At 34.7% G+C, this 15,493-nt stretch overlaps 2 protein-coding genes across 2 annotated transcripts; one reads left to right on the forward strand and one right to left on the reverse strand.

The window, feature by feature from the left end:
- Positions 1-661: 661 nt before the first annotated feature.
- On the forward strand, positions 662-7,677 carry LOC122595394 (leucine--tRNA ligase, chloroplastic/mitochondrial). The gene is made up of 20 exons (XM_043767745.1): positions 662-1,053; positions 1,248-1,392; positions 1,518-1,574; positions 1,666-1,785; positions 1,863-1,967; positions 2,083-2,306; positions 2,396-2,462; positions 2,553-2,707; positions 2,776-3,037; positions 3,493-3,687; positions 4,851-4,930; positions 5,206-5,268; positions 5,352-5,433; positions 5,640-5,717; positions 5,790-5,891; positions 6,133-6,305; positions 6,386-6,563; positions 6,978-7,055; positions 7,198-7,329; positions 7,407-7,677. The coding sequence occupies exons 1-20, from the start codon at positions 683-685 to the stop codon at positions 7,647-7,649; spliced, it is 2,910 nt and encodes a 969-aa protein (XP_043623680.1). The 5' UTR covers positions 662-682; the 3' UTR covers positions 7,650-7,677.
- Positions 7,678-11,078: 3,401 nt separating this feature from the next.
- Positions 11,079-12,955, reverse strand: LOC122596961. The gene is made up of 2 exons (XM_043769600.1): positions 12,031-12,955; positions 11,079-11,161 (listed from the first exon to the last, which is right to left on the reverse strand). Exons 1-2 carry the CDS (start codon positions 12,953-12,955, stop codon positions 11,079-11,081), a joined length of 1,008 nt encoding a protein of 335 aa, XP_043625535.1.
- Between the last annotated feature and the right edge of the window lie 2,538 nt (positions 12,956-15,493).

A 15,493-nucleotide genomic window follows, 5' to 3' on the forward strand; every position in this document is an offset into this window, starting at 1 on the left:
TCACCATTTACTTTACTTGCTTATCTTTATATTGTTTAAGTACGTATTACTTTATATATATTCTTGCATTTATATTTATTGTAATACTAGTCCAATCTAGTGCTTACTTGACTTGTCGCATTTATACTAGTCCAATCTAATGCTTACTTGACTTGTTATTCTACATTTGTGGGTTAAACCATCGAGTGAGGGACTTCACAATAACAATTTAATATCAAATAATGAACAAACATTAACAAAATACCAAAAACTAAATTAAAGTGATATAAAAAACGTATGTTTTTTTAGAGGTTATATGACCATGTTTTTTTTAAAAAAAAATTGAAAGGAGAGAAATGATGAAAAATGATTAATGAATGTTTACTTAGATTGTTTATATAATAATAATAAATATAACATATAACTTTAAAATTTAAAACAAGTTGTTTTGAATGCAATTTATGATAGATTTTAAATATAATTATTCATTTAATAAGGAAAAATAATAATATTGAAAAGAAAGAGAACTAGATTAATTAAGAAAAAAAATTAGGCTTAAGAAAAAGGATTTGGGGTGTTAAGTATACCGAAAAGCTACTTATAATATAGATTATTATTTTTTTTTTTATTAAGATTATTGATATTATCAGTATTAGTATTATCTGTGTATCCTCAAACAGTCAAACATAACACAAACACAAAAATGATGGTGGTAAATCAAATTCAATGGACACTTCCACAACCACTCATTCATCATCCCCGCCGGGGTCTTGATTTATCTTCTCGACGGCGTTCTCATAACCAATTCACCTTCTTTTCTTCTAGAAACCATCACTACTTTTCTGGGTGTAATTGTGTTAGAAGTAGTAGTAAGAATATCGCTGGAAATGAAAACTCAAAAGGACAAGTTAAAGCAGCTGTTTCTGTTAATTCTGCTGCATACCCATTTGATGAAATTGAAAACAAGTGGCAGTTATATTGGGATGAAAATCGAACTTTTCGTACTCCTGATATCCATGAAATTGATACTGATAAACCTAAATTCTATGTTCTTGATATGTTCCCTTATCCCAGGTTTTTTACCTTATCATTATTATATTATATTATTGTTTTTTTTTTTTTTTAACTGCTGATGGTAGTTGTAAGTAGTTAGTAGTGATTAAACGTCAATGGCTCGAGAGAGACTTATCGAGCTCATTGGTGGTTGCTACCTTATTATTTCCATTTTTGAAATTTCAGTTATTTAATTTGTTGTGCTTTGATAATAGTGGAGCTGGTTTACATGTTGGGCATCCTCTTGGATACACAGCCACTGATATTCTTGCTAGATTTAAAAGAATGCAAGGCTTCAATGTTCTTCATCCAATGGGTTGGGATGCTTTCGGTTTACCAGCCGAGCAATACGCCATACAGGTGTTCCTTCCTTATCATTTCTCACCCACATTACAAGGTTTAAATAGTATGTCACACCAATTTAGCTGGGGCTTATATGATTTGTCAAGTTGTTCATATCAAGGTAATTGTTTCTTGTTGTACAGACTGGTACTCACCCAAAGACCACCACCATAAAGAACATTGACCGATTTCGAACTCAGGTACTTACTTTACCTTACATATTTTGTTTGTTTTATGACAAGTTATTACTCTATGTCTAGCATCACTCTGTTAACCATTGTTGAGATTCAGCTTAAATCTTTAGGCTTTTCGTATGACTGGGATCGAGAAATATCTACAACACAACCTGAATACTATAAATGGACACAATGGATCTTTCTACAGCTTCTCAAAAGAGGACTGGCGTATCAGGTCAAATATTTATATACATCTTTTCACAAGACATGGAAAAAAAATATGCTTATCATGTATGCTCAAACACAATTCAGGCTGAAGTACCAGTCAACTGGTGCCCTGCTCTTGGGACCGTGTTGGCAAATGAAGAAGTGGTGGATGGTGTGAGTGAGCGTGGTGGTCATCCGGTTATAAGAAAGGTATGGTGGTGCCCGGCTTTGTGATGTTTTCTCATCGTTTGAATTCTGAAAATTTTCTTATGGCTCTTTATTGGATGCTTCATAATTTTACAGTTCATTGTTTATGACCAAGCAGCCGATGAAGCAATGGATGCTCAAGATTACAGCATACGCAGACCGTCTTCTTGAAGATTTGGATGCTCTTGATTGGCCTGAGAGTATCAAGGAAATGCAGAGAAATTGGATAGGAAAATCACAAGGGGCAGAAGTGGACTTTTGTGTTTTCAGTAGAGATGGTCAAGTTACAGATGACAAAATCACAATATATACGACAAGGCCAGATACCATATTTGGAGCAACGTATAATCTTTGTGTTCCTTGCTCTTAGAAATTTCATCATGTTATTCCATATAAATGAAATTATTCTCATACTTGATTCTATCTTGCAGTTATTTGGTGTTAGCACCAGAGCATCCGTTATTGACTTCTGTGGTCTCCGAGGCACAACAAAATATTGTAAATTTGTCTACCGATTTTAACTTTTGAGATACAATTTCGTCTTTTACCATGTTATAATCTTTTACCCCGAAAATATCTTGATTACAGGTGGAAGAATACAAAGAGGTTTCCTCGAAAAAGAGTGATCTTGAGCGAACTGAACTACAGAAAGAAAAATCTGGTGTTTTTAGCGGTTGTTATGCTAGAAATCCGGTTAATGGGGAAGCTATCCCGATATGGGTTGCTGATTACGTATTAGGGAGGTGGGTTCGTCTTTATGTATTTATTTTATATTTAGATGCTCTTTTGAGTTAATCAATGTCTTTTGTAGTTATGGCACAGGAGCAATAATGGCTGTCCCTGCACATGATTCACGTGACCATGAGTTTGCGTTAAAGTATAATATCCCAATACATTGGGTGGTAATTTCAGATGAATGTACTGATGATTTTGAAAAGCCCTATGCGGGAGAAGGTGAGGTGATAAACTCATCAAGTTCAACGACGGGGTTTAACATAAATGGGTTACTTAGTAAAGAAGCTGCTGGTAAAGTTATTGAGTGGGTTGAGAAGACTGGAAATGGAAATAGAAAGGTATTTTCTTTTCTTTTATGCTTTCTTATCACTTGTTCACCTTTTCAAATAATGCGCAGTGTTTTGACCTATGATAGTCAAATGAGTACAGAGAAGTGTAGGTTCTTTCTTTTGGAGCAGAACAGTGATCGAAATTATTTTGTTAAGCTATCGAGGAAAAAGAATTTGTTTTAGAAATGAAGTACTGGTTTGACACTAAGAAGTGAATACAAAAATCTTGTGGATTCGGGGAGATGCTGTATTTTAGTATCTGGTTGCTATCTAAGGCATAAGATATCTGTTTTTAGAAGCTTTTTAAGTTAGAATTACCCATTTGCATATTGTAGTTATTACAAAAGATGATTATTTGTGTGCAATTCATGGGAAACACTGAATGAATAGTTGTGAGTAACTATGAAAGGGTTTTAAGATGAATTTTGTGGAGCTTGTGTTTAACTCAAGTCTTATTCTTTCAGGTCAACTACAAATTGAGAGATTGGCTTTTTGCACGGCAACGTTACTGGGGAGAACCGATACCTGTTGTATTTTTAGATGATACTGGTGAAACTGTTCCGATCTCTGAAACAGAACTTCCACTTACCCTCCCCGAGCTTGATGATTTCACTCCCACTGGCACAGGGGATCCCCCACTTTCAAAAGCAATGTCGTGGGTACTGTCTTCTGTCCCATATTGCTTTGTTTACGTTTGGTGTAAAAAGTTGGCTCGTTTTGTTCAGGCAATTTAACATTAGATTCTAACGGACCAAATTTACTAGTGCAAGTGCTGGTTGACCAATCGAGTGACGTGAAATAATAGGAGTTTTGTGATATTTGTGGGATGGGTAGAGAGTGAAAAGTTTGGGTCATCACAAGTAATATTCGGTACACATCGAATCATTTTGGGTCAGGTTGATCCAAAACTCTTTAATCCAATTCTTTTTAACTATTAATAGTTCACTAGTGTGCTAAATGTTATTTCAGAAGTTATATTTTTCTATAAGTATCTAATTCTTGAATAAAGAGACTTTTAATGTTTTATGCATTGGCAAGGGGCAAGGGTGTAGTGCCATTTTTTTTTTTTTTACCAATTAACGAATTTTGGCAAAAATACAACAAATAAGGGTGTGACATGTGGGAATTTATCTACTAACCGAACTTTGTAAATTGTATGCCAAAATTAAAGGTGTGGTGCCATTTTTTTCACCAATTTTTACCAATAGGGGTGTGGTCACAAATTTTGTATTGCCAAGTAAAAATATGTTAACCATGCATGCTCCCAATGTTCTCTTCAATCGGCCATATGGTGCTGCTGTTCTTGAAATGTGCCGATGCCAAAAAATGCCGATGAATAGGGTGTAAAGGAAGGGCTGAAGTGTGCCGATGGATAAAACCGATAGAAAGAACCGGTTACACCCTTGCCCTTAATAAACTTTGGTTGAAAATCAACTTGTTTAACTCACTTTGGCTGTTTGAGTTGTTTCCCTTTAAGCTATCGATAGATTATATAGCATTAATCCCCCACCCCCTCCACCCCCCTCTTTTAATCTTTGGAAAGAAGAAAACCAAACAACAAATGTATAAGTAGCTCTCTTATAATCTTTGGAAAGAAGAAACCCAAACAACAAATGTATAAGTAGCTAGTTAAAAGAATAGGTAGATAAATGAATATGTACAGCACTGTCTTTTCAATTTCTTAAATGATTATTGAGTACAAATTATTTATTTGGCCCATGTATTTAATTTAAAAATCGAATTTGTAGCCAGCTTTAAAGGTTTGCAATTTTAATTTTGTACTCTGATATTTACTAATTTTTCATCATTTGCAAATTTTCAGGTCAAGACTGTTGATTCTTCTTCTGGAAAGCCAGCGAGGCGTGAAACAAACACTATGCCACAATGGGCTGGTTCTTGCTGGTAATACAATTTTCTGTGTTATACCAAATGAGAATCAAATAGATCATATTTAAGCCACAACATATTTAAGAAGATTTCATTGTAATATACATGATTATTGTTGTAACATCCATTTTGGTTCATACAAATCCCTGGTTAGTTGTTGTTGAAGAGTATTTGTTTGCATTTGACTTTTAAATAAAAGAGTTCCGAACCTTGCAGTTTTCATGAAATTGAGATCTCTACTTAGCTTCAAATTAGGTAATTAATCTTCATAAATTGTATATTTTGTACAGGTACTATCTAAGATTTATGGATCCTAAAAACTCAACGCAGTTGGTTGACAAGAAAAAAGAAATGTAAGATTGATCATTTTACTGAAAGTCGTGTGTCCTTCACAATTAAATGAGCCCCCTTTTAATTTAGTTTCTGAAAGTTGAAGGTATTGGGGTCCAGTTGATGTGTACGTCGGTGGTGCTGAACATGCTGTTCTTCACTTGCTCTACTCAAGATTTTGGCACAAGGTTTGTAAGAGGCTTCCTTTTGAAGTTAAATTTGCTTTTCACTCATTGCAATAATTTAGGTAGAGTCGTAACATTATGTTGGGTTCACAATATTTCTCTTTTTTGTTTTTCTTTTGGGGTAAATCAAAGGTTACATATTTCATGGGTGAGGGTAGGTACTTATTCTTATTTTGTATAATTGCTGATTTCTTTGATACACCATTCAGGTTCTCTATGATATTGGTGTCGTGTCAACAAAAGAACCTTTTAAATGTGTCATAAACCAAGGAATCATCCTCGGAGAAGTAAGTCGAATCAACTTAATCCACATGTTTTAGGGACTAGGGTTATACTGTTTTCTAAGATATGGATTGCAGGTCCAATACATGGCTTGCAGAGATCAAGATGGGAATTTTGTATCTGCAGATTCGGTTGATGCATCAGGAGAGCATAAGCAAGAAAGGATACCAGAGGAAAACGTATGCTCTTCTTCTTCCATGTGTTCCATCAAAAGTTCAATATATTCCATTGTTGGAGTTGTTAACATTTTCTTACATGTCACTTAATGCAACATTTTCCATTTTGGGAAACTTTTGATATCAAAGTTACCTATATTCCCATTAACATCACTACCAATGAACTGTGATAGTGAGTTTGGTTTACAACACATTGAGGGTGTTTTAGAGTTCTTATGGTCTTGCTAATATATATTTTTTGTAGGTTATTAAATCTGGTAATTCATTCGTGTTGAAAGATAATCCTAGTATCCGGTTGATTGCTCGGGCACACAAGATGAGTAAGAGTAGGGGAAATGTCGTTAATCCTGATGATGTTGTAGCAGAGTACGGTGCAGACTCTCTTAGGCTGTACGAAATGTTCATGGGCCCACTAAGGTAGTCAGATTCTTAAATTCCAGTTGTAACACACTTATGCTTGTGTTGACTTTGTTGACTTCAACGACTTTGGAATTTAGGGACTCAAAAACATGGAATACCAGTGGCATTGAAGGTGTTCATCGGTTTTTAGGGAGATCTTGGAGATTGATTGTTGGTTCACCTTTACCTGATGGAACATATAGAAATCAAAGTGTGGCAGTTGATGAAAGCCCTTCTCTGGAACAACTCAAAACTTTACATAGATGTATAGAGAAGGTAACAAAACAAGCTCGGCTCAATTATTTGCAAGTATATGTGGCCAAATGGGATCCATGGGCCTTTCTCCTAGTCATATGTGAGATGACCTATCAACAAATAGGTTGTGGGTTCCACGGTGTTTGTTAAGTGTTGCTTGTACGTTTCACTGGAAACTCATTTGTCAGCATGTTAAAAGAGTGTCAAATAGGACTATTATATCAGTGTTCTACTGTTTTAAAATTATTTCGGCAATTTTGTAGAGTAGCACTAAACTAGGGGTGACGTTCAACATGTTTGCATTTTAGGTTGTATTTTTTTTTTTTAATATGTAGCAAGTAGTAACCATACTTGACCCTTCACTAGTGATTAGCGAATGGGTCGAAAGTATCACATTGTTATGCATCTTATCATGGTTTTTTTTGTACGCTTTAGGTGACTGATGAGATTGAGGCAACACGGTTCAATACTGGGATATCTGCAATGATGGAGTTTGTTAATTCTGCAACAAAGGTCAGTTTTTTCTTGAATGAGATTCAGACCTTTTTCTAGGCGTTGATAACTACGCCGTATAAATTTAGGGGTCAGATACTTAGAATACTTCTCTATCGTGTTTTTTTCGGCTCACATTTTTACATGCATCTGTTTTTGTCAGTGGAATAAACTTCCAAAATCAATCGCCGAACCATTCATTTTATTGCTGTCTCCATATGCACCACACATGGCTGAGGAGCTCTGGATTCGTTTGGGACACTCGACTACATTGGCTTATGAGCCTTTCCCCAAGGTATGTTTCCATTCCTTTACTATTTCTTTCACTTTCAACAATTGAATATTGACCTACAAATACAATTTATTCTCCAGGCAAATCCTGCTTACTTAAAGGACACCACCATAACACTGCCAGTTCAGATCAATGGTAAAACCAGGGGCACTGTACAAGTCGAAATAACCTGCACAGAAGATGATGCTTTCAAACTGGCTTCACTTGATCAAAAACTTTCTAAATATCTTGATGGTAAAACTGTTAAGAAAAGAGTTTATGTTCCTGGAAAGATTTTGAATCTCATTTTGGAACGTGAAAACTCAAAAGTTGGTTCTCGATAACGTATTCAGTAAAGGTACATTTTGGTTATGCGTTATTCAGCTACATTTAGTAAAGGTACATTTTGGTTATGCGTTATTCAGCTACAAGCCTACAAACGTGCCTATGGGTGGGGGGAATGCCTGCTGCCATGTTTTCTAGAAGCCTGATCATGTTTATTCTTTTGGGTAGACTAGGAGCCACATAGTAGGCTTTTTCAGTTATTGATCCTGATCCATCCTGGGTTTCAGGGCCGGCCCCGAAGATTTATAGGTGTTGGCCGAGCGTCAAAAAAGGCCCCATAGGCTAAGCGCAACAAATTATGTCTATATATATATATATTTTGAAAGAGTTTATATTATATAAACTAATCTTTAAAAATGACGATAAATGGTATATCAATAAACATAACAAAAGTTATTCTGCAAGAAACTAAAAAAAATGCAAAATCATATAATAAAAGTTTGCAATTAATTGTTATCTACATAAAATAAAAACAAAGAGAAAAGTATCACCTGCAAATTAAAAGAAAGGTGGGGACAAGAACAATTTGTGATCACAGTAACATAATGAGAGCACCGCTTGACTTCGATTATTATGACTGCTTTGACTCTTTTTTTCCTCCTTTATAAGACGGTAAAAGTTTTAATTTTATATTGTATATATAGGGGTTATGTATTGTAAAACAAATATTAAAGTAAACAAATAAGACAAGATCTTGACCTTTAAATCATGATTAAATTGATATACGAAGATTCACGAAGCAATTGATGCACTATGATTTTTATTATCCACGGTGATTTTGAGTGGAGAGAAACATATTGTTTTATCTGTTTTACTTTAATATTTGTTTTATCTATATTATATTAGCAAATAGAGTTTCAACTTTCAATTCAACATTTACTTTCTCAAAATGTCATTTCTATCAATTATATATTACCAAACACCATTTCTCTCTCATCAAATCTCAACCAATCATCTTTTTTCTCTCTCATCCATAAATCATTTATTATTCCAATTCGTTTAAAATCTTTTCTCACAAACCGTACATCGATAAATTATAAAAATTATATGGGTGTTTTTAAAATTTCATAATCTTTCATTATAAATGTTATTCAATATTCTTTCGACGAATTTTTAAATTCGAGGGCGGAGCCCGTACGGCTAAGACATTTGGCTATCACACTCTATGACCTATCAACCCTATCATCTCACCACCGCAACACGCGGATACTTGCTCCCGTTCTACCTAAAACCTATATATATAACATTAAAAAAAAAAAATCGGGCCGCCTAAAAAAACAGGCCTCGGTCCGTCGCTCACTTTATCCACCCGTAAGACCGGCCCAGGGGGTTTTAATGCACACAATTATACATGTATAATGAATATATTTCGTTTTTAGGCAACATATTTTTCTAACATTTTTTATTTAAGGAAAATAGTAAGGTAACTAGTGTATCATTTATCTACCACTTTAGGACATAAACATTTTTGTTTCACATGGCAATACTTTTATTTATTTTGTTTATATGATAGAATGCATCAATTTATTTTTTAAGAAAAAACAAAGCTACTTTATTTCTAAACTGTATCAAATAATCATAAACTACCTCATGTTAGGGATTGAACTTTAGACTTCGTGTCTGTTTGTTAGAGGGTTTTTGGAGGCTTTTATGAGTTTAAAAGTACCCAGCTTTTAAAATAAAAGCTCTTAAAAGCCTTGAAATGTCTTTAAAATAAAAACTGATAGAATATGGGTTGAAATAAAAGTCACAACTTCTAGCCCTATTTTTAAGCTACAGCTCTAAATCCTTTTAAGTTTTTTTGTGTGTCAAACATAGGTAAAGCCTCTATCAAATGTGCTGGTGCAAAGAAATTTGTCCAAACTTAGACCATCAATAACGTTCAGGCACTATAATTGTACAAGTAGCAGATATCTAGTACCAGTAATTATAAAATGCGGCTAAATAAGCACACATCTGGTGACCCATTTTCTACATAACCTAACAAAGGGATAATGACACCAAAATGTAACCAACTATGATTAAAAGATTATGTAGTGTAATGAACTACTAAACTAGCTATGTAGTGTAACCATCTTTGTTTTTTAGGTTATGTACTATAACGGGTGACCGGCAGAACAAGTAACCGGTTACAACTCTATGTTCATTTAAAAACTCACCCATGTGGCATGCTGACTCACGTGAGAAAGATGATGTGGACTTACAATAATTATTTATTTATATATAAAAATAAAAATACGTAGATAAGACAATAAGTAAAAGAATAAAACTAGAAACAAATCAGACGACTCATTTCTTCTTCCTTTCCACATGCTTCATCTTTGTTTCTTTATATCATAATTTTAAAATTGTGTATGTATAAATATATCTTCCGTATATGTGTGTATATATATATATCATCTTACCCGATCTATAAATTACTTGTTGCTCTTTTTCCGGTGTCTATAACACCACCAGTTCACGATTAGGATCCCAATCTCCGGTGACTCCATTCTACACAATTTCTGGTGAACCTATTCCAATCTCTGGTGGTTTAAAATAGATTTTGTATATTTGTGTTTGATTTACATAAATAGACTTTTAATTTTTCTAATTGAATGATGATGATAGATTTACATAAATGGGCTTTTAAATGATTAGTGTTTTAGGGAAAATAAGAAAGGGGGAAACAATTGAACACCTGTATTGTTGTATAGTTGAAAAGTTAAAATCGTTTCCGGAGCTGGTTTTAGTAGGTTTCGAATGTGGATTGTTATGACAGGGTGGGTTTCAACGGCGGCAGCAGCAGCAGCAGCAGATTCCGGTAGCAAGTGCGTATTCCGGTCACTTGATTTTCCGAAAGCAGTTGTATGTGCTATAATTTCGGGTAGCAAGTGCAGTTTCCTTTTTTTTTTAGATTTGAACATGATTTTCTTGACCGTAGACATCCACCTCTGGTCACACCCCACCGGAAACTCCCTTGGTACGATCAACACCATCGATCTGTCAACTCATGTCTTCCTTCTTCTCCTCCACCTCACTGCCGAGATGTTTGGCTTGTCAGCTACCCCTGCCACCGCCTTTTTCTTGGTTTATATCTATATTCTAAATCTATATATATATATAATCATAGATATAGATACAGTTAATAAAGAAGATGAATGAAATGACGTGGCATCTTACGTGGCGGGTGATGTGGCATCTACCTGTTATAACTGTAAGTTACCCGGTAGCATACATGACATAACCTGAAAAACAAAGATGGTTACACTATATAACTAGTTTAGCAGTTCACTACACTACATAACTTTTTGGTCATAGTTGGTTACATTCTGATGCCATTACCCCTAACAAAATAAAATAAGTTTGACCGCCTCATATCATCCGGCCATAATTGACCTTGCCTTAGCCCTTTACCCATAATTGATATAGTGCGAGCCCATCAAAGTCTAATTGACTACGCCTTTACCCACACATAAAAAGCTTTTGTCTTCATGTTTTAAAGACCCGATAATCCTTTGAAAATCGTTGACTGTAGAAAAACACATTATACGAAGCAAATGGCCAAATGGAAGTCATTCATGTACATACTCAAGAACTTACAAAAGGTCTTGTATATTGTATATATCCTTAGTGACGTATCAAAGTATCTAGATCTTTGATAAACATTCGGTTTTGAAGATAATAATTATATAAAAAATCTTAATATTGATTACTAGAAAATGTTGGCAGACACTATAGGTTTAAATGAACTTAAACGAATAGAGGATTACAAGTAAAGTAAAGTTGGATTAAAATCAAAATTCTAAATCTAAAATAGATTTTTGAATATTGACATTTTGACTTTAATACAATAATCAATCTAAATATGCTAGTGTAGTTGTCCTTTTTTTTTTTAACGTTCGTGTTACGGAACGGCTAGTCGTTACATCCATACCGGCAGACAGTCACTAGCGTCCGATCCACGAAGTCAGGGACCACAAGGGATGGAAAACCCACCAATTTTTGATAGGACAATAATTGGATTTGATCAATAGTTTTGTTAATGATGATGTCTTGTAATTAATCTAAGGTCCCGCTTTATGTCAATACTCATCCTCAGTCGTACTAGTCATAATCAGCGCAACATCAGCAAAAAATCATCCAAGGATCTATCCTTTTAAATTTAACCTTATACTCATGACTTATCTTGGACTCACGTTTTATTTAATTATATACTTTATCCAACTTTACACTTTTAATCCTCCAAATATTTAACAAAAACTAAATAGCACACACAATTCATTAAAATTAAAACATAAAAACAAACATTCATAAATAAAATCAAAAATACAATAAAATAAAAAAACATTCCTAAATACTTAAAAAAAATAAAAAACAACATTCCGAAATAATAAAAACATGAATTTCCAATGTAAAGCTCACGGGGGACGCCTATACACTTCGTAAGATCATGACGAAAAGTGTGATGCACATGTTGGTCACGGAGCTCCCTGTTGGTACGTTGGTGAACCGCCATTATCTCCTGGAAAGTACGTCGAGGTACAGGAGGTGGTTGAAACATACCGTCCTCCTCAAGTAATGTTATGACGTATCCCGAGTCTTCAACTATCATGTTATGCAATATAACACATGCGTACATGGTTCGAAAAATCCGGTTAACGCTTCTAGCTCTAGCTGGTTGGCTTAGAATATGCAATTGTTTTTGAAGACATCCAAATACATGCTCGACATCCTTTCTTGCTTTTTCTTGATACTTTTTAAATTTTTTTTTCTTGTCATCTTGTGGGCACGAAAATGCCTTTACAAACGTTGACCACTCCGGATAAATGTCGTCGGCGAGGTAGTAGCCTTTTCTGTAGTGTGTTTTGTTAACCGTAAACAAAGTATCCGGAGCACGATCCTCGATGATTTCCCTAAATATAACAAAGTTAAAATACACGCAATGTTTAAAGTTAAAACCAAAATGGATATGAAATTCAAAGTGCCAAAACAAAGGCAAATTATTCAACACATTTATATCATTGTTCGATCCCGCTATGACAAAATACGCATGCCAAATCCATAAATCGTATGAAGCAACCGCTTCAAGCATGATTGTTGGATGGCCGTGATCACCACACGTGTATTTCCCTTGCCATGTCTTAGGACAAATTTTCGAAGGCCAATGCATACAATCGATGCTCTCAAGCATCCCCGGGAAACCATGAAGCTCTTCGTGTTTAGCATACAATCGTTGTATATCTTCTAGTGTTGGTCTGCGTAAGTACTCATCTTTGTAGAGTTGAAACACACATTTGCTACTGTCTAGGAATATTCTACTCATTTCCTCTCCAATCTGAAGATAGTCGTCAAGCGAGTCAGGGTTGTTGTCACACCCCGTTGTAGCGGAAATACAGGGTTAACAAATAATTGCGTACTAACCAAAGGCTAATAGAAATTACATCTATTTAATACCAAATACAAGTCTAATACAAGTACAATCGTTCAAATGTGAACCCCAGAATACGGATACAAGTCATCCATATATGGAATTTGACCCACTGAATACAAGATAAATATTTAGACAGTCTAGTACGATTAGAACTAATAAGATGATAGTTCTCATATGTCTGATGCTAATTGTACGTCCAAAGTCAAAAGAATGGCCCTAAAATGCCAAGATGATCCAAGACTTACTGTTGGTTACCTGAAAAGCATGAAATTTGAGAGGATCAACTATCGAAATAGTTGGTGAGTTTACAGTGTATTTGACCAAAGTTTAGTCGTCATTGAGAATACATAATGACATGTAGTTATTTAAGACAAGACAGCCGGGAGCAAAATCCGACAATATATAATGACAGTCCAGACCTAAGTCCGACAATATGACTAATATGCCTCGCATAGGATTTCCCGTCTAAAGTGGGGTGCGGACCACAACCATGACAGTCAGGAACAAAATCTGACAAAACAACCATTAGGATCTCATAATGGTAATAACTACATAAGGGGAACATTTTAGTCTGTCAAACACATAAACATTTAGTCAGCCGACAACATGGCAAGTCTAAGTCACATAGAGCAAAATTTCATAAGACGTGTATACACATTTTCAGATAGCCGTCAACATGGCAAACATAAGGCAAATGATTTAAGTAGCCAAATCACATGACATAGACAAAGACAAATCATTTATAAAGTAGTCGTGTATACAACAGTACATGCTTTTCAGGCCCAAAGTAAAAAGGAAAAAGGGCGCCATAAACTCACCTTATAGATTGACGAATTTAAAGGATGAGTAGATTTACAATTTAGTCTCCACGTCTATCCGAACCTAGGATATAAGTACCAATGGTGAGGATCAAATCTCATGACGACAAGTATCCTACGTACAACTACTTAGCTATCGTTCCTAGAATGCCACGACCAAGTATGTGATAAATGTCCATTTTATTTGACTATCAATGTTACTAACATTGTCATTATAAGGTAGTCTAAAGTACTAATCCATATACACAAAGTTCAAGTGCATAAGTTACCGTCTTTTGAAAATATCAAATAGCCTCTGATCTCGCGGCGCGAGACACGACTGCAACGAGTGAAAAACAGTTTTTCTACCAGTTTTTCAGAAATCCACAATGATTTATAATCCAACCTTTTCATTACAATGACTAGATACATGTTGAAAGAACTAAAAAAATAAAAACTGTCCATTTTTACTTATCAAAACAATCCCATCACTTGTGATTTCCAAGACCTATTTCTAGTAAAATTTCATCGAACATCAAAAACCAAAACTCATTTCATTATCAAGGCCTACTAGTTCAATCAACATAAATGAAATTAAACCTTCAAATAGGATTTAGTATAATAAAAGTTTAGAGAAAAGTTGCTTACCAATTTGAAGTTCTTGAAATAAAGTTTAGAAGATGACGATGAGGATGCTGATTACAAGAAAATTATGCTTGCCAAATGATTTTGTTATAACACTAAAATTTATTTCCCATTTGATTTCAATAAATCATAGATTGATTTAGAGAATAAAATGTGGTGTGTGTGTGTTATGTTTGTGTGTCTCGACGCAGCAAAGAAAGAAGAAAAAGGGGTGTATTGGTGTTTTAATTTCCACCACAAACAAAGGACCGGCCTAGTGGCCTTATTTTGAGTATTATGTACCCTTAATTTGGTAAAATGCTTACGATTAAACACCGTATGACTAAAAGGTTATAATTTAAAGTAAAGGTATTTTCTCCCATGTTATTTAAATTAAGACAAGTTAATAAAGTTTCGTCAAAGTGAACTTTATAATATTAAGTGTAGACAGTCTAATTATTTTGTACAAGACATAACCTCTAAATATTTATTTAAAGTTATTTTTAAGACTGGGCATTCGTCTAGATAGCTAATAGTCTACGTCATCAAGATACATTTAATTTGACTAAGTCAAAAGTCCAATTGTCTAATAACTTCCACGTCTAATGACCGTCTAATTTAGACTAGATTATGATAATGACTAAGCTTAATGGAGATTAAGACTAACCCGATGTTAATTAATTACGAGTTGTCACAGTTGTATCCATACGCCAATTGACAGACACACACTTTTGTGTTGTAATAAAACCAACCCATTCTCGCCCATCAATAAGCTTGTCTTGCATTCTTCTAAAATGCTTGGGCATAGGACCTGGATTTCGAGACGGATACGAGATTATATCGTAAACTATGCGCATGAACAACGATCTTGACATTTGAAATTGGCGCCTAAAATACCAAAGCGAGTACTTTGCATCTTCAACAAAATAATCCGCCATTAGTTGCTCGTTGGCGCTTAACCGATCTCTTGTTATCATAGTGCGTGGTATAACTGGTCGTTGGGATGTTT

This window comes from Erigeron canadensis, chromosome 4, assembly GCF_010389155.1.
Source record: "Erigeron canadensis isolate Cc75 chromosome 4, C_canadensis_v1, whole genome shotgun sequence".
NCBI classification, from domain to species: domain Eukaryota; kingdom Viridiplantae; phylum Streptophyta; class Magnoliopsida; order Asterales; family Asteraceae; genus Erigeron; species Erigeron canadensis.

What these genes read in the sequence shown, in the direction of transcription:
- LOC122595394 (XM_043767745.1), top strand. Translation starts at nt 683, where the DNA reads ATGATGGTGGTAAATCAAATTCAATGGACACTTCCACAACCACTCATT. An exon ending in GATATGTTCCCTTATCCCAG is followed by an intron (nt 1,054 to 1,247) that starts GTTTTTTACCTT and finishes CTTTGATAATAG; the next exon opens with TGGAGCTGGTTTACATGTTG. An exon ending in CCGAGCAATACGCCATACAG is followed by an intron (nt 1,393 to 1,517) that starts GTGTTCCTTCCT and finishes CTTGTTGTACAG; the next exon opens with ACTGGTACTCACCCAAAGAC.
- LOC122596961 (XM_043769600.1), bottom strand. Translation starts at nt 12,955, where the DNA reads ATGAGTAGAATATTCCTAGACAGTAGCAAATGTGTGTTTCAACTCTAC. An exon ending in GCTTTACATTGGAAATTCAT is followed by an intron (nt 11,162 to 12,030) that starts GTTTTTATTATT and finishes GTTTTTCTACAG; the next exon opens with TCAACGATTTTCAAAGGATT.